This window comes from Lepus europaeus, chromosome 3 (assembly GCF_033115175.1).
Source record: "Lepus europaeus isolate LE1 chromosome 3, mLepTim1.pri, whole genome shotgun sequence".
Classification (NCBI taxonomy): domain Eukaryota; kingdom Metazoa; phylum Chordata; class Mammalia; order Lagomorpha; family Leporidae; genus Lepus; species Lepus europaeus.
In genome coordinates this window covers 118,095,634-118,114,472 of record NC_084829.1, presented here as the reverse complement: position 1 = coordinate 118,114,472, position 18,839 = coordinate 118,095,634, and the positions used below count along the sequence as shown (strand labels likewise).

The window sequence follows — 18,839 nt, the reverse complement described above, 5'->3', positions numbered from 1 at the left end:
TAGGCATTTGTAAATGTTTGTTAAATGAATGAGATGTTAACTCTCTTGTGCTTCCTGACAGACTATGCTAGTTTCAGGTGGAAGATAACTGACTAAGAAACAAGGGGAGCTGTATTGTACCATTTTTTAAATTTTTGTTTTTTATTTACTTGACCATCAGGGTGGAGGGAGAGACAAACCAAAACCAGGAGCTTGGAACTAACTCTATCTAGGTCTCCCATGTGGGTAGCAGGGACCCAGCTACTGGAGCCATCACTGAGTACACACTAGCCAGAAGCTGAAATTGGGAATGGAGCCTGAATTCAGTCCCAGGGATTCTGATATGGAATGTGCACGCCCCAACCAACATCTTAACCTCTAGACCCCGTACCTGTGTCATATTTCTGTATAGTTAGAAATGATCTGTAGTTCTAATGTAGTTGATCTCCCTGCTTATTGTCACCTAACAGATCTGTGGTGGCTCCTGATGGAGGAAAATCATTAGCATAAGGACAAATGAATAAGACTTTCCTATTCAGGAATTTCTAAATTCAGTTGTGAGCTTCCTGTTCTTTACTCGCACTTTAAAAAAAATTGAGTAACTAGATCCTTACATGAGAAATATTGAAAACTATCTTCAGTAACAAATTTTGTAGCATATGTACAACTTTTCTCCAGATAACAATTTCTTACATAAAATTTCTGTAAAAGCCAAAGCTATATTAAAATTATCCTTAAAAAGCATCTTTCTACACTAAGGTAAAGTGCTTATCTCAGAATGAGAGGTAAAGCTTTGCGAATGACAGAGTCATGACTAGCTCATTCCAGACAGTAACTAGCCATACGTGGACACTGTGATCTTCAGCAAGCATCTGGCTTGTGCTTTTGATTGTAATGAACAACGTATGTTTTAGAAAATGGAAAAACTGGTGGCAAGGGTGACTTTATTTTTTTAAACTTAAAGATTCAGAATGTTTGTGTATCCAACTGAAATGTTGCCCTACCTTTCAAGAAAGAAAACTTTAGGGCTGTATGTCAGAAGGATGTAAACTGACTTGAAGAAGCAACCTTGGATCTTCCCAAATGAGTACTTGGCTTGGATCCAATGTTCCGTGCCATAGAGCAGGAAAGAAGTGATGTTTGTCTTAGTGCTTCTCCTGAAAAAAGGCCTGTTTGAGAGCAGCATTACCTCCCAGTGGGTGCAAATAATTTAGTTAATTATTCCACTGAATACAGTTATTTACTATATTCCATCTGAATGCTAAGGAGTACCTGCCAAGAGTGATGATTAGTTTTCTTGCTTTAGGAGGATACTGAGCTGTTTTCCCCAACAGTAATTAGCAGTGGTTTAGGCAGCTACTTGAGAGCCTTTCTGGACCTCATGGTTAAACCAACAGTTAACACAGAGAAGATGAGTATTTACCTATCTTTGTGGTCCAGAAAGGACTTACATTTTTTTTAACAATCTTTAAAAATTTATCATGTTTGGCCGGCGCCGTGGCTTAACAGGCTAATCCTCGGCCTTGCGGCGCCGGCACACCGGGTTCTAGTCCCGGCTGGGGTGCCGGATTCTGTCCCAGTTGCCCCTCTTCCAGGTCAGCTCTCTGCTATGGCCCAGGAAGGCAGTGGAGGATGGCCCAAGTCCTTGGGCCCTGCACCCGCATGGGAGACCAGGAGAAGTGCCTGGCTCCTGGCTTCGGATCAGCGAGATGCGCCGGCCCGCAGCGGCCATTGGAGGGTGAACCAACAGCAAAAAGGAAGACCTTTCTCTCTCTCTCTCTCTCACTATCCACTCTGCTTGTCAAAAAAAAAAAAAAAAAAAAAAAAAAAAAAAAAAAAAAAAAAAAAAAACATTTATCATGTTATGTAAGTATGAAACTAAAACCTACTTTGGACTTACTGTTATACTGAGATACCCTGTGAAATGTTGCAGTTTAATCTGTTGAAAGGACTTATGCTTAAACTTAATTCTCTCTTTTTTAAATTTTTTAAATTTATATAAGGTGAACAAATTTCATGTATTTCATATAAGCAGATTTAAGAGCATAATGATACTTCCCACCCTATCTCCTCCTTCCTTTCTTATTTTTCTTTTAATTGTTACAGTGACATACATTAAGTTTATTTTCTAATCACAAGCTTAATCTTCCACTAAATAATTCAACAAGTAGTAAGAAGAAAATCCACTCTTCCTTAAGAGTATAGACAAGAGCTGTAAACAATAATCAAATCTCAAAATGTCAACTTTACTCATATACATTACTTTTTTATGCTCTGCATAGTACCACAAATCAAGGAAATCATATTTGTCTTATGTGGACTGGCTTACTACACTAAGCATAATTGTTTCCAGTTTCATCCATTTTGTTGCAAAAGACAGGATTTTGTTCTGTTTTTGACTGAGTAGTATTCCATGGTATATACATACCACATTTTCTTTATCCAGTCATCAGCTGATTGACATCTAGATTGATTCCAATGTGTTAATACAACACATACTTTAAAATAACATTTATAAGAAATAGGCTTTCCTAAGTACCATTTATGAATATTTAGATTTGACATACATTGATAAATAAATTTGTATACTACCCTAAATTTGAGGTGACTTCAAGATGTTTGTGAAAGAATAGAATTAAAATGGAAAAATATAAAATATAAGCTTTATTTCTCAGCATAAATTCCATCAAGTTCAAGACACTTAAAAGCACTGATACCAGCCATTCGGTCCTTCTAAAAGAACTGAGGATCCAAGAATAATAAGCAGATGTTATTCTTCCTTGGCCCTCTGGAATACCACCAAGTGCTTGAGCACTCCAAAACAAGTGTTACCAGGACCTTTACTCTTTACTGCATTTGCTTCAACTAAACCACTTCCACCTCTGCAGTCATTGTTTTGTTTGTGCTTTGTCTTCAGCGTCATACTGAAGAAGCCATGTTTCATCTACAGTTAGAATTCTTGGAAGGAATGTTTCAGGATCTTGATCCCATTTGTTTCAAATTTCCACTAAAAGCCCTATTGTTGTCTATAGCTGACATGAGCACAACAGTTTTGCCACCCATCATGTGTAGTCTGCTCCACTTTAATTTTTCAGTCAGAATTATGTAAGCTGAATCTTTTGCGATGTCTATGTTGTCTGTTGTTTTTGCTATTAATCATCAGTAATTTTCAGTTAGGGCACAGAGTTAATTTTTTCCTCACAAATTGATGTGGATAATTTGCTGGAAGCTTCATCTTCAACACTGTCTTTTTATTATTATTATTATTATTTGAGAGGTAGAGTTACAGCGAGAGGGAGAGATAGAGAGAAAGGTCTTCCTTCCATTGGTTCACTCCCCAAATGGCCGCAACAGCTGAAGCCAGGAGCCAGGTGCTTCTTCCTGATCTCCCATGCGGGTGCAGGGGCCCAAGCACTTGGGCCGTCCTCCACTGCCTTCCCGGGCCGCAGCAGAGAGCTGGACTGGAAGAGGAGCAGCCAGGACTAGAACTGGTACCTATATGGGATGCCGGCACCCCAGGTGGAGAATTAACCTACTGTGCCACAGCGCATGCCCCAACATTGTCTTCTTAAGAAGAGTTATCATTTGTAAACTTGATCTCTTTGAGGGCATTAACATTACCTCTATAGATTTCTCATAAAGCGTCAGTGATTTCACCATTTTCCACCTAAGCTTCACCATAAGTTTCATGTTCATTCTTTCTTCAGAATTCATGTCACTCTGATAGGGCCTTTTTTTCAAACTGATGTCTTTGCCTTCCTAAGGCTTACAACTAGATCCTGCTCAAGCATGTTAGGATGAGTTTATTTTGGTGCAGAATAATTTGAAATTCATGCATTTTCTATGAACTGTTTGAAGATTCCATGTATAGATATGACCTATAGACAGACACTGGTATTTAATCAATGACTTTGAAAAGTCTCATGTTTCCAAATGATTCTTAGTAAGCACAGTTATCATATATACGTAGTTGTGGAGCAGTTGCTATTAAACACAGATTGTATGGTAGAGAGGCACTGTTATCACAGTTTGCTTGTTTCTCATGTGTGACAGTAGCTTCAGGACCTCAGTATTATGGTTCACTGATTAAACAGCTGACAGGGAATTTTGAGGAATAGCTAGCAAAGGAGCAATGTCTTTCAAGGATCAAAGAGTTGCCCTTAAAAAAAAAAAAAAGGAAAACTATTGTATGTTGAATACACCCTGAAAATGAAATACTGTAGAATTTAAGCATTTTCCCCCAGAAGCCTTTTATTTAAGGCATACAAACTTCATACATGTCATAAATACATCTTCTGAGAAGTTGTTTTCCAGGAGACCATTTTCAGCTTAATGTAATCAGTCTGATCTGTTATGCTGTGTGGATTCATAAGAAGACAATTAAGGAGAATTCCTTGTACCAGTTTCATTATGAGTAACTAGCATAAGGTTTAAAGATCATAAGAAGCAGCTCTTCTCTTTCTTAGGGGAAGCTTGTGTCTGTGTAGTTCTTTAGGCAAAAGGAAGTGTGGTTGAAACTGCTCCCAGTCCTAAATTTGTTGCTTTCATGGACAAGTCTCTTATTTCACTTGCTATGATCTATTAAGTAGATCATTTTGTAGATAATTTTAGTGCTAGTTTTAGAAAGCATTCTAATAATTTTTTTGAATTGCTTAAAATAATACATGGTCAGTGGCAAGAAGTTGATCACACAGGCATTCTTTGGAAATAGATTTTAAAGTGTTCATTTTCTCTACTGCTCAGACAGGATTAGAGTCTTCATGCGCATGAGTTCATGATATGTTAATGTGAACTGCAGGACAGGGACAATCAACATATATATTTGCCTCTTTTTTTGTGTGTATTATCCATCTTTATCACTTTCAGCCCATAATTATGTGTATGCGCATCTCATAATTGTGTGTGTGTATGTAGTCAGATAAAAGAAATCTCTTAAAAAGGAATACACTTATGGTGAAATTATGAGTTTAAGACACCCAAGATAAAAATAGAGATTAGTACTGGAGCATAAACTTTTCATGATTTATAGTATCTCCTGTTTTAAAAAAATGGTACATATTTTCTGATAAATTTAGTAATATTATACATTTTATTAAATCTATAAATGAATCTAGTTAAGTATGTTCTTTGATTCAATGGCCATTACTAGAAGAAAGTCAAACCAAAGAGCAGTTTCTGCACTACAGATTTTAAGTATAATCTTTTAGCCAAAAATTTCCAACCTCTTATCACTCTTCACTAATAAATACATAAAATTTAAACAAAAGATTAGGTCTACTTCTCAAACTGGCAGTTTACATCAAAGTACATATAAAAGCCACAGAATATATAGAGCAGGAATGCAATTTTACTTAAGGATTTAAGGAGGAACCTAATTTCAAAACAAGCACAGATGAAGTAGACAGCAAAGGTCACACTACTTGTTAGGGTATATCTCACAAGTTTTAGTGTTACAGGTTTACTGTCCTTTTGTTACCTCAACTCTTTTTCTGTCAGAAGGCAAAACCATTAGGAGCACTTAAAACATTTTAAGACATTGCATGATTATTCATAGGAGGAATGTATTGATTTACATTTATTACAATTGTATCAATGGAATTAGAATGGAATGTTCATGAAAACAGCCTGGAATTCTCAGATTGTAGATATTCTCCTTTGAAAAGCCAGGATTCATATGAAGTACACCAAGCCCAAAATGAAGTTCCTCAGGCTACTGTGTTTTTTTTTAAAGATTTTATTTATTTATTTGAGAGCCAGAGTTACAGACAGTGAGAGGGAGAGACAGAGAGGAAGGTCTTCCTTCCGTTGGTTCACTCCCCAAATGGCCACAACAGCCGGAGCTGCGCTGATCTGAAGCCAGGAGCCAGGTGCCTCCTCCCAGTCTCCCATGTGGATGCAGGGGCCCAAGGACTTGGGCCATTCTCCATTGCTTTCCCAGGCTGCAGCAGAGAGCTGGACTGGAAGTGGAGCAGCCAGGACTAGAACTGGCGCCCATATGGGATGCAGGCATCGCAGGCGGAGAATTAACCTACTGAGCCACGGAGCCAACCCCAGGCTACTATATTTTAAGAGGATTTCTAGCCATTGAGAAATATGACCCCCTATGAGCTTAAGTGAAGATGAATATTATGATTGTAAACTTTCTTATTTTCTAATAACTTTGTGGAAGGTACAACTTTGGTGTTTTTTGTTTTTTGGTTTTTTTTGTTTTTTTTTTTTGTTTTTTATCTTGAGCTACTGCATGGTGGTAATGGTAACAGCTGTCTATTGAACAGTAATGTGCACAGTGCTTTACATTCAGGAACCCATAGTGCCTTGTAAGGGAGGGATTGTATTTGTTATCAAATGATGAAACCAAGGGACTGAGAGGAAAAGTGAGTTACCTGAGTTCTCGTTCTCAAGTAGCTTCCAGACTAACCTTCAATCCCAGGTCTTTCTGGCTCCATGCCAGTATTTTTATGGCCTGTTGTCCCACGATACGCAACCAATCTGTTATGGTAGAAATATTTTTGTCTTCTTAGTCCTTGTCATCTAAAGGTCTGTAAAGTGTGACCTAAAGTGTCTAAATTTTAAACTTCTGGGCTTAAAATATAGCAAACATAGAATATTGAAAAAGCTCTGAAATAAGTTTCTAAATTTTAAATTTGAAAAAAGGAAGGAGAAAGAATTATAGGGTGGAATTCAAATGTAAGTCTAGTTTCTTATACAGAGGAAGATGAAGATGGTGACTTTTGAGAACTACTGATGAAGAAGTGACATTCCTGAGAAGAATTTGTCAAAACAAGGACACAGCAATCACTGGGGATTGCATACATTCACTACAAGGAATGTTTGGTAGTTGGGCAAACTCACCAGACTGTTCCATCCATGAAATTCAAGAGTCATAACAGCTGACCTTGAGCATAGCACCTTGCAAGGTCATTTCTCAATATCTTACAGAACAAGATAAATAGAATTTAGAATCTAATATACTATTTATTGGGGGATCAATAACTACATCCAATAAGTGATTGATGTCTAGCTGAAGATATATTTTGGGTTGGATTTGATATTGCTCAGTCTTCTACCTTGAATAATTCCTATCAGATGTCTCTATGAAGGTCCTGATTCAGGATTTCCCAAGGAGGAGGGGGGAATGCATATGAAATAAACACATAACCAGAATAATATAATATAAAATCATTTTACTGGGCATCAATAGGCGGAAATATAAAGAACTACTCTAAGGTTTAAAAACTGAAAAACACAAGCAGAAATTGAGATGAATATGATTTGAGGGTTTAAACTCATTAGATTTTATTGTTAGACATTACTCTTAGACATAAGAAGTAATAGTTGTGTGAACAAGCTAAATTAATGGATTCTCTTCCCATTCCCTCATCGATGATATATAGATTATTAAAGCTTTTACCAGTATTTATATCATATTCCTTCAGAGTGACAGGCCTTAAAGATAAATTATAATATACATAGTGCTTTTAATTAAAGTATATTAGGTCCATGTTACAAATTATGAAATACAATTAAACTCACCAGTCTAATTTTATGATGCTTTTGCCTAATTTTAAACTAGTAATTCTCTCTCCTGTTTTTGTAATCTTTTTTGCAGAATTTATTTTGAACTTAAGCAATTAGTTAGGTTTGTTATTTCCTCATACCTTTCTAGAGAGGTAATAAAATGAATATATGTATTATATATATGTATATATAGCTCCTTTTTTGCTCTGGAAATATTTTGTCTCCCTAAATGTAGACTCAGTGAGTTTGAATGCCTTCATTGCTGTGTCTCTAGCATCCAGGATATGGCCTGGAACTTACTGTTGTTACTGAATAAATGTTTGGTAAAGGAAATGATAATTTAGACTAAGTTTGTCTCCCAGGGACTGACTCTAAATGTTACAATTTGCTGTTATCTCTCATGATTATCAGTTAATGGCTTGATGTTAGGTAAGATGATTGTTAACAATTACTGAGTAAGCTCAACAAGCATTAAAAGAAGCTAACTAAACTTGAAGTGTATCTTATATCTATTGTAGGCTAACTATGCTAAATTATACAGAATGAAGACAGATCCACTTAGCATTAAGTATTACAAAATAATAAAAGTATTGACAATAGTTACAAATTATGTGTCACAATTATGTCGCCGTTAATAAAGAGATTTGTGGGGCCAGCATTGTGGCACGGCAGATTAAACCCTTGCTTGCTACTCTGGCTTCCCATATCAGAGCCACTGGTTTAAATCCCAGCTGCTCCGCTTCCAATCCACCTTCCTGCTAATGTACCTGGGAAGGCAGTGCAAGATGGCCCTAGTGCTTATGCCTTGCCACCCATGCAGGAGACCCAGGTAGAATTTTGGACTCCTTGTTTCAGCCTAGCCCATCTATGAATATTATGACCATTTGGGGAATGAACCAGCAGATGGACGATCTCTCTGTCTCTCCCTCTCTGTCACTGTGCCTTTCAAGTGATTTTTTTAAATGCATGAGAGAGAGATTTTGTTGGATTCCCTTTTACAGTTTTTGAAGTTTTGTATCATATATTTTTCAACTTCATATTTTATTTACTTTTTTTGAGATAATGTGTTTTTGATTCATATTATACTCAAAGGCTCAATGGTTCCCTTAAGTAGAGTTCAACCAGTAAAAAATAAAAAAGACCACAGTCCAGCTACAAAATAGGGAAGGGCTATAAACAATAGTAAAATGAAAAGATGTTCAACTTGACCCACAAAAATTTTTAAATAGTCCAAAAATTAGTAAAATATAATTCCTATCAATTTGTTTCACAAAGATTCAGAACAGTTTGACAAAACATTGCATTTTCAATAAAACTGATACACACAGGCATTTCTTTTCTGTTTTGTTTTTAATTTTAGTTCACACATTTCAAGGAGAACATGCATCATTTGTCTTTCTATGCCTGACTTATTTCACTAAACATGATGTCTTCCAGTCCCAACCATTTTGCAGCAAATGATAGAATTTTATTATTTTTATAGGTGAATAATATTCCTGTGTGTGTGTGTGAAGTAATTCTTAAAAAGTAGACAGATTTGGTGCAATATCACATGTGATATTATAAGAGTAAATGTAGCACATCCCTAAACAAGGAATCTGAATTCTCAATTTCAAATCCTGATTCTACTACTGAATTATCTGACATTCAGAAAGTTACATTAACCACCATGAGTCTCAGTTTCTCCATCTATAAAATCAGCATAAGAATAGGAATTGATTCATAGGGTGATATCAGAATTTAAAGGCAAAATCCATGTAAAGAGATTAGCACAGCATCTGGCACATTGTAAATAATAAAAGCAAGCTAGTTCTGATATAAATAAGAAGACTTTTGGCAAGGTAGAGCATGCATCATTATTATCATTTTCTTTATGCACAAATAAAATGTCCTGTCAATGAAGTGTGGCCATCCAAAGCCACAGCCAGAAGGTGGGAGCAGCACTAGGGGCCAAGTGCCCCAATTTCAGATCCTGTTTTCTTTCTGTCTATGATGCTACCTTAACATGATATGAAAGTTTTGCTTGACTCATGTTGAAGTATCAGCCACACTGTAATCTGCATGGCTGCCCTTCCAGGAAGAAAAAAAAAAAAAAAGACTAATGAATAAATAAAGGGAGAATGTAGACTAGAAAAAAAAAAAAGCCCCAGCCTTACTGCAACTGCACAAATAGAGCATACCAAGTCTTGTATCTGCTTTCAACTAGAACAAGAAAAGAACTTTATTTTATGAATATTTTTATAATTTTGATCTTAAGGGTCAAATGTGTTTTTATCTACTTAAATACATTTTTATACCCTTAAAAGTTGGGCTTCCCCCTCCCCCAGTTTGTAAATCTCTCTGGGCAAGGATTTGATATTTGAACAAAATGTCAGTGTGTATTGCGGTTTATCATGATGATGATAACCATCTGGATTGTGTTCTATCATGTTTGAATCTCCTCTATTTTGTGTCCATAGAATGCTGAAATTTCCGTCTTTGAAGTAAATATACGCTTTGTTGGTGGATTACTCTCAGCCTACTATTTGTCTGGAGAAGAGGTAAGATGGAAAGTATATATAAATGTGAAATATGAAGTGTCTTCTATTATAATTTTTGTGAAATATCCCTTTCTGATATATATTTAGGAGAAATTCATTTTACTGTTGTATTTTAATGAAGTTATGGTTTACATTGAATTTATAATATATGATAAAAGAACAAGATGGGGGAAGTTTGGCAGAAGTATTATTGGGAAACGTTAGGCAATGATTTTGTTATTATGTGTGTTGTGATTACAGCTACAAGTTACATATACCTATGGACAAGTTAAAGAGATTTAGTCAAGTGGCAGGGTTAGGGATGAATTTTTCTCTTAAAATTCTTTTAACGTTGGTGTAATATTAGCTTAATGAAATCTTGTTAAAATGAAGAATACATAGCAAAGAAAATATAAAACCTACAGTGTTTAGGAAGTTGAGGGGTGAGTGAGACACTCAGATTCCCAGTGAATAATCCTGTAGTCCAGTATAAAGTACTTTGGTGACCTTCCAAGGTCTAGGCTTAATTAATTATCTGCTGTTTAGAACAAAACAGGAATTTTTAACTTAGCTGCCTTTTATTGATAGATTAAGAAAGCATTTTTGTATTATGTTCATAAAGCACATGAGTGCTATTTTCCTGAAAGGTTTTAGACAACTTTATGAATAACGTTAAGCATCCACTGGGAGTTGTTGGAATGGACCTCACTTTTAATGTGGACAGTATTAAAAGCTGACATCAAGGAAAAACAGTCACGTATTTCAATTGCATGACAATCAGATTTGTGTTAGCCTCAGCATTCTAGCTGGGGGAAAAGTGGCTCTTACCCAGGGTAGTATTTCATGTGTTTCTGTGCTCCTTCAAACAGATTTAAGCAGAGTAATAAATAAATATTTAATGAGAAAAGTTCCTTGCCATTGTTCCTGTCCCTCAAGTACTTTTCTAACCATAGCAAAACAATCCTCTGAATCTTATATTTTCTTTCTCTCTAGATTTTTGTTTCTTAGTAGATCTTTTTAAAGTATATACATGGCTTCTCTATTCCTCTGTTTCTATCCTAAGAGTTACATTCTATCATCATGAATTCAGTCACCTTCCTAGCCAGGGTAATGAGACCCTCTGGTATGTTATGCCTCTTCCTCTCTTTTCCCAGTCCCAAATCACTTCATTTGTCCAATTGCTTTAGAATGTTTTAAACATTAAGCCAAGGGATCCACATTTTTTAAAAGTCATACTTAAAATTAACTAGTGTTATTATAGTTCACATGTTTCTGTTTTTGGAGTACTTGTCTTTGAATAACCAATGTCTGAATGTTTTCATTGGTTTTAACATAGTAAATTGGTTTTAACTTTCTCGATGGGACAGTTTGGAGAGAATCAGTACTGTATCCTTCTGTGTCTGGGTTTAATTAAGATAACAGAGCATACAAGAGAAGCAAAAATCCATCTCTCCTAAATATGCATTATATTTCATTTGAGTAGTTTTTCATTCACTAACAGTATTTTAGTAAAAGGCGAAAAATTTATACAATCTGAAGAGAAACCAATATACAATATTTTAAATCTATGTACATACCCATGTGTTTATATATGTTTGGTTTTTGATATATATTCATATAATTATATAACACATAAGTATTATAGACTGTCTGTAAATATAATTTGCCTAAGACCTTATTAACATTTTTAAAAAATTTATATTTAGCTAATTTTAATAAATAAGGAAAAACAAAGAACTTTTCCATGGCAAATAACTATTCTTTTAGTATGTTTCCTCTGGCCTTTTCACCATGCAGCCGTTGTTAGAAGGTCTCAGCCTAGACCTTCTAAATTTTTAATTTTATTTATTTATTTATTTATTTTTGACAGAGTTAGACAGTGAGAGAGAGAGAGACTGAGAGAAAGGTCTTCCTTCCGTTGGTTCACCCCCAAATGGCCACTACGGCCGGTGCATGCGCCGATCCAAAGCCAGGAGCCAGGTGCTTCCTCCTGGTCTCCCATGCAAGTGCAGGCCCCAAGCACTTGGGCCATCCTCCACTGCCCTCCCGGGCCACAGCAGAGAGCTGGACTGGAAGAGGAGCAACTGGGACAGAATGCAGTGCCCCAACTGGGACTAGAACCCAGGGTGCCAGCGCCACAGGCGGAGGATTAGCCAAGTGAGCCGTGGCACTGGCCCTATTTTAATTTTTATGATAAAAGGTTATTTTCATTCTTATATGCTTTTTTATGTGTCTATATAATACATTTTAATTTTATTTCATAAAGCTTCATCTTCTTAGCAGATGTTTTCTTGAGCATTACCTAAATTTTAAACAATTTTGTTATCTTTAATATTTCCATATTTTGAATAATAGAATCATTCAATACATATTGATTCTCTAAAGTGGAGTTGCCAGGTGAGAATTGATAAGTACTGATTGTTTTAAGTTAATATCCTATTTTGGTCTTCTAGTTTACCTTGCCACTGACAGTTGCCTTTCGTTTGACCAAGGCACTCAGGATAATTGTCTGCCAGGCTTATGGTCAAGAGACATTATTTTGCCTAGGGTCTATGAGTGAGCTGTTTGTCCCCATATCAAGATGAAAAAAATGATCAATCACTTAAAGAAGGAACACTAGCATGCCCAAATTACAAATTTTATAAGTTGGTTTCAGATAATTGGTAAAGTCCAATGCCACACACTTCTATGTAGGTCAAAGGATTTACTAATGTAGTCTAGGAAAATTCATCTTCTTAAAGGGACTACCAGACCACCATAATTTGACATTCTGATGTCACCACCAAGGTTTAGGAGTATTTTGAGAACATTTTGTGAATCACCATTAGAAGTATGTGGAGTGGGTGTTGTGACACAGGGGTTAGTTAAGCCTCCACTTAGAATGCTTGCATCCCATCTCAAAGTGCCTGTTTCAAATCCCAGCCACTCTCACTTCAATCCACTTTACTCTTTTGGTACCTTGGAGGCAGCAAATGATGACCAACTCCTTGGGTCTCAGCCACCCACATGGGAGACCTAGATGGAGTTCCTGGCTCCCGGATTCAGCTTGGCCCAGCCCTGCTTGTTGCAGGGATTTAGAGAGTGAACTAGTGGATAAAATATTCTCTGTCTCTCTCTCTGCCTTTCAGATAAATAAATCAATCTTCTTTAAAAAAGAAGTATATGAACTCATATTGATGAAACTTTTAAGTGTGTATTGCATAAAAGCAAGAGAGAAACAGTGCTGATTTGTATTACGTGCTTCAGGAAAGCTACATGTAGAACTGCTTGATTGCCACAATAACCAGAGTACCAGTGGAACTCTAACCTAGCAAAAGAACAGTGAAACACTCACTAGCTGTAGTAAACTTGGATTACAAGCGGATATTAAGAATGTAACACATCCTATCCTTGCTCAGTTAAAATATTTGTAGTACCACAAAAAACAAGCAACCTTCAACATTTTTCAAAGTCTATATAAGAAACCAGTAGTTACAAACACATAGGAGACAAGATTAATACTAAACTGAGATGATCAATATTAATAAATTTAAAAGATGGCATTGCTCCATAGTAAGCACAGGAGAACTGAAGTCCTTATGGGGGACAGTAAATATAGCAACATCTATAACACCACCCGTCTCCTTTGATATGGCAGGATAAATCTGTATCTGCATAGGTGCTAAAAATAAGCTTGGGAAGAGCTACATCCTATATTCTTTTTTGGAAATTCACAATGCCCAGAAAAAGAAACTAATTTCATTTTTATTTATCCTTGTGTTTCCTACTTAACTATAACCTATTCTGGTTTTTGTTTTGTTTTGTTTTGTTTTTTAAGTAACATCTATTTACACCAAGTTAGAATTTTTGTCTTCCCAGAGCAAATTTTGGAAATTGCCATTCTAAGTAGAATAAGAATAACCAAAGAAAAAGCATACTGGACATTGACTAATACAAAACATAAATAAGTAAAATAAACTTAAGACGTTGTAAGAGATGATAATACACATAGGGAAGAGCATTAAGAGTATCCTATGTAATATTATTTGTTTTATAACAGAAGCCAGTAGCTCTATTGAGCAGCATTTAAGAGGAAAGAGTGGCTCAGGAACAACCAGAAACAAGTCTCAGTAGACATAGGGGATGTCAGTAGCTTGATTATCACCCTGGGACATCCTAGAATTAGTCAACAATTTCTTCTACCTATGTCTTACTCTGCCTGACACAAAATCTCTGGAGAAAGACTGGCAAAATTTCAGTTATATGCAGCCACAGGGGAAATAGAAGAAAGGATCCAATAGAAGTCTTCCACAGGGTTTGAAATCAGTACCCCATGAAGGCTGGGTATATGGAAATATATAATTCCTGAAATAAGGCCCTGTGAGAAGAGTGGGGAGAGATTTCTGAGAGCCAAATGTCAGCTATGAGTCTACTATGTGAATATTATGGATGTCAAAGGAAATAGAAAATCTTTGTAGAAACTGATCATTTAATTAAATACCTGAAAAAACTATACCTGATTTGAAAAGGTACTTTATTTTGTAAATGAAGAAACTACATTTAGAATTACCAGAGTATTTAAACTTCAAATGATGCATTCCGCTAGTGTAAATCTTCAACATGACAAACACAGACTAATTCCTGGAACCCAAAATTAATCAACATGCTTCCCACATCTTCCCTCTTCAGTCAGATCCCCACTTTGGCACGAGGACAACATAGAATCACATCACACAATCTTCTTGCAAACCTTCCCTGGGACCTATGTTCTTTCTTGATTGTCCTACAAAGACTAAATAATATGGCCTCAGCCTGTCTTTCATGGTTTCATCCATCACCTTCATCACGCATCTTCCCATTTAACTGTGATAGGACCCTACCACCAATAAAACCCCCAAAACATGTCGATGTGCTTTTTATATCCACATCTTACCTAGAATGGCTGTCACACTGCTTGTTCTACCTCTACATCTTAGATTGCTCCTCCATGGGCCATCCCCGCCCCCAACACTGCCCACCGTCCTCTGGGCGTTGAGCCTGCCCTTTCCTGCATTCTCTGTGCTGCTGTTATAGCACTATTTATGGGTCTGTGACTTGTCTTAGCATCTCACTGCCTTTCCCCAGTTAATTTCTACAGCTCAAAAATCAGATTAAACTCCCACAGCCTCTGTATCTCCTTGATGAGCACTGTATGCCTGGCAGTAAAAAGCATTTAGTAAATGTTGGTTGACTATACTTTCATTAGGTTATCTGTGACCTTCTTGTTAAAACCACAACAGAAAATTTTCACAATGACTTTCAAAGTAGTATCTGTACATTGATAACACAGATAAGCAACTGACCTGGAAGTCTTGGGATTCGACATGGGAGAAAGAGAATCTAGCATAAGATGAGTAAAAACGTCCATGATCTCTAGCCCTAGTGTAAACCCCCTTTGTCCCTACCCCAGTCCCACCTCCAGCTCTCCAATGCCAGAAAAGCATCTTTCTCTTTGTCTTTTCTATGCAGGCTGGTTCTCTCAAAGGGAAAGTTTTGAAAAATCAGTGATATAGAAATCATATCTAAATTAAGTCATTACCAGATATAGCAGGTCATTTTTTTTAGGGACCTTTTAAATATAATTGACATTGTCATGGCATTTTTTGAAATTATAAAACTAGCTGGGAAATTATTAAAAGTAAGTATAAAACAAATTCTACAGAATATTTTCTTTAATTTGAGAAAACTGTTCATCTAAAACTTAGTAAACCATTTAGTGAAACATTTATGCTAATTTCTTAGAAACAAACAGCTTTACTCATTTGTCAAATGATATTGATTGTTTATGTTTTGTACTAATGTGCTTGGCCTTCTGATTTCATAGACATTTAGATTGATCCTTATGCATACTTTAATTATTAATTTATTATTTGGCATTAATTATTGAAATTTTATGAAAAGAAAGGAATATGATATACTGATTAGTTAGCATTTTCATTAAAAAGGTTTAGTAAAGCATATTAATTTTCCTTATTTATAACTATGGTTGATGAGTTACCACAGTCATACTTTGAATATTTTTTGATTTATAAATTTAATTTTGTCTCTAAAAGGAATATATCAGTATACAAAATTGATCCTAAAAGACATACATTTTTTTCAAAATAAATGAATACCTCTTTTTATCCTGGAGTGAAATGTAATATCGAATCTTCTTCCTAACTTAGGTTTATTATATGTGCCTCCCGATGTTTAAACCTCTCCCCTTATTTATAATTGTTTTCAAAACCCTAGAAGTTTTATCAACTGTAAGACTGTTGTCTCAGAAACTCATGAAGGCATTTCTATTTGCTACCAGCTCCAATTCTTCAACTGTATACTAATGTATAAATAATAGAAGCTGGCCTAGCCTTGGATCTGATTTCTAAGTGAGTGATTAACAACTAAAGGAAAAGAAGATTAAGAAAATTCTTTAAAGAAATATTTTCATCCTTTTTGGTTTAGCACAGTTCTCATACATCGTACCAAACTACAAATTTAGATCAGTGAGAATAACAAGGTACTTCCAAAAAAGTGAATGGAAAATAGAAATAAAATATAAGTTGATTTGAGTGCATAAAATTTTTTTTGAAATCATATATGCAAGTAGTTTTCAAATAATTTGATGGAAAATGCATATTATGATAAAACTGTGCATGGATTATAATTTTTGCACCAAAATAAGCCTTTTAATTGTATTTTTCCACAAACTTTCTGAAGTTATGATTCAGTAACAACCTCAGAATTTGAGTGCATTGAATCAGTCTGCTCTGTGAGAGTTCTGCTTCTCATCATTCCTCCCTTGTGAGCCCAGACTGAGAACAGCAGCCCAGCCATCTGGCTCATTTTCAGTTGCCATGAGTGAGAGGAAGGATCAGCAAAAGAGAACTTGACATCTCTGAAAAGATATACATTACTTCTGTTCTTATCTCATTGGCTGGAGCAAGTCACATGACCCCTATACTTTGAAGGGTTAAGGAGAAGGTGCAATGTTAACACCCTGTGCCTGGATAATGTGGTGAACTGCCACAATGGCTAGTGATTGGGTTATACTACGTAACTATCCTGCTAACAGCAGCAAAAGGTAAGAATCAGTGAAAAGACAGGTTCCTTGTCAAGGGTCCCAAACAGGAGACAGTGAGCCTGCTGAATAAGCCTCCCATACTTTAGTAAGAAATATGAAGATAACTGATTTTGGATAGGAATACACACCTTCACTAAATTTTCAAATAAAAGTTTATTCCTCTAGCACCTGATAGAAAGCTCTGCAAGAAACATCCTCTACTCTGTAGGCTTCTCCCGTGGCCCTCCCAGTTTCACACAGTAAAGCTGAGTGAAGAGTTCTGTCACCCTCACTGCATTTGTCTGGAGTGGGGGCTAGTCACTGCTCTGTGGCAGCCCCCTGCTGTGGTGGCCAGACTCTGAGGACCTGGTGCTTTTCCTTCTGCCACTTTCTCTGTGGGTTAAGTGTTCCCCCTCATGAGTCACTGCTGTTTTACAAAAGCCTACTGAAAAAAGATGAGGTGATAGATTTACATTTTGATTTGTTTTGAATCATTTTATAATTCATAGTAACTGTTGAAACCAGTGCTTCAAATCAAATGAATCATATTGACATGGATTTCTGATACTAGATTTGTGCCTATTTCCAGCAGAAGTAGTTTCACAAATCAGGTCTTTTGATGAGTTTTATCCCCACCTTGTAACTGAATGTCATCTGAAATTTTTTTCTTCCCCCAAAATTGTGCTTAAAAATCCCAGAACCACCAGCCTCTTCGGGTTTTTCCCTCCTGTGGAAGCCCCTCTGGCTGGACGTCTTTGACTCTAATAAGCCTTGTTTTAAATCTCAAAAAAAAAAAGAATGTGGTTTTGTCCAGGGGTGTTCTTAAGTATTTTCCCTTGAAATTGGAATACCTTTTAGAGGTGTGTCATGAGGTCACTATATGAGGAGTTTAAAATTTAATCTGGGAGGCAGAAATGCCTCAGAATTGTGATAATTACCATCTGGTAAGCTCATTCATTAGGTAATCAGCAGGTGTTCACTGAGAACCTGCTTTGAAGCAGTGCATTTCTGTGCCTCAGAAACAACAATGAACAGGAGAAACACAATCCCAGTGACAAATACTAATGCAAATCTCAACTTCACAGCCCTGTAAAGTTGGAGCAGATGTTGTTTTTATGTGCATTTTACTGAGAAGAATCAGAAGTAAATAATTTTCCCAACGACCTGCAGAGTACAGAGCTGGGCTTCTAACTTGGGCAGTCTGGCTCCAGGATGCTGAGTAGCAATAAGCTAGTAGGGATCCCAAGCCCAGAAGAACCACATCAGCTATAAGCCTGAACTCATGAGTCATCAATAACTAAATGAGAACTGAAGAAACATACAGGAATGGGGTTGCCCAGGGCACTGCAGGCTGATGAGACTAGAGGGCCTTGACACGTAGGCATTGGTGAGAAGCAGAAACTAGAAAAGGAGATTGAGAACGGGGAAGGGGTGTCAGAGAAATAGGAAGAAAACTAGGAGACAGTGATATAACAGAAGCCACAAAAAATAAGATTTTATAAAATGAAATACTCTAGTGTGTCAAATATTGGTCCTAGGACAAGTTGCATAAAGACCATATCAGTATGGAAGTGCCAGATGACAGTATGGAAGGTACTTTTGGTAGAGGAGTAAAGGTAGAATCCTGGTTGTTTCTGACTCAAGAGGAGACAATGGGAATGAAGGAGGATTAGTTTAGATCTGTAAGCGGGTAGAGGAGACCGGGATTTGGGGGACAGATGGCCTTTCTTACATTGCAGTATGAGAAAGTTGGGGAGAAAGTA

The 18,839-nt window shown here is 36.4% G+C and overlaps 1 protein-coding gene across 2 annotated transcripts in view; it reads left to right on the top strand.

The window, feature by feature from the left end:
* MAN1A1 (mannosidase alpha class 1A member 1) overlaps window positions 1–18,839 on the top strand; it is a 203,980-nt gene that overhangs the window by 61,148 nt on the left and 123,993 nt on the right. For both annotated transcript variants that reach the window (XM_062186690.1, XM_062186691.1), the window contains exon 5: window positions 9,957–10,037. In XM_062186690.1, the coding sequence (XP_062042674.1) occupies window positions 9,957–10,037 (81 nt within the window). The remainder of the gene's footprint in view (window positions 1–9,956; window positions 10,038–18,839) is intronic.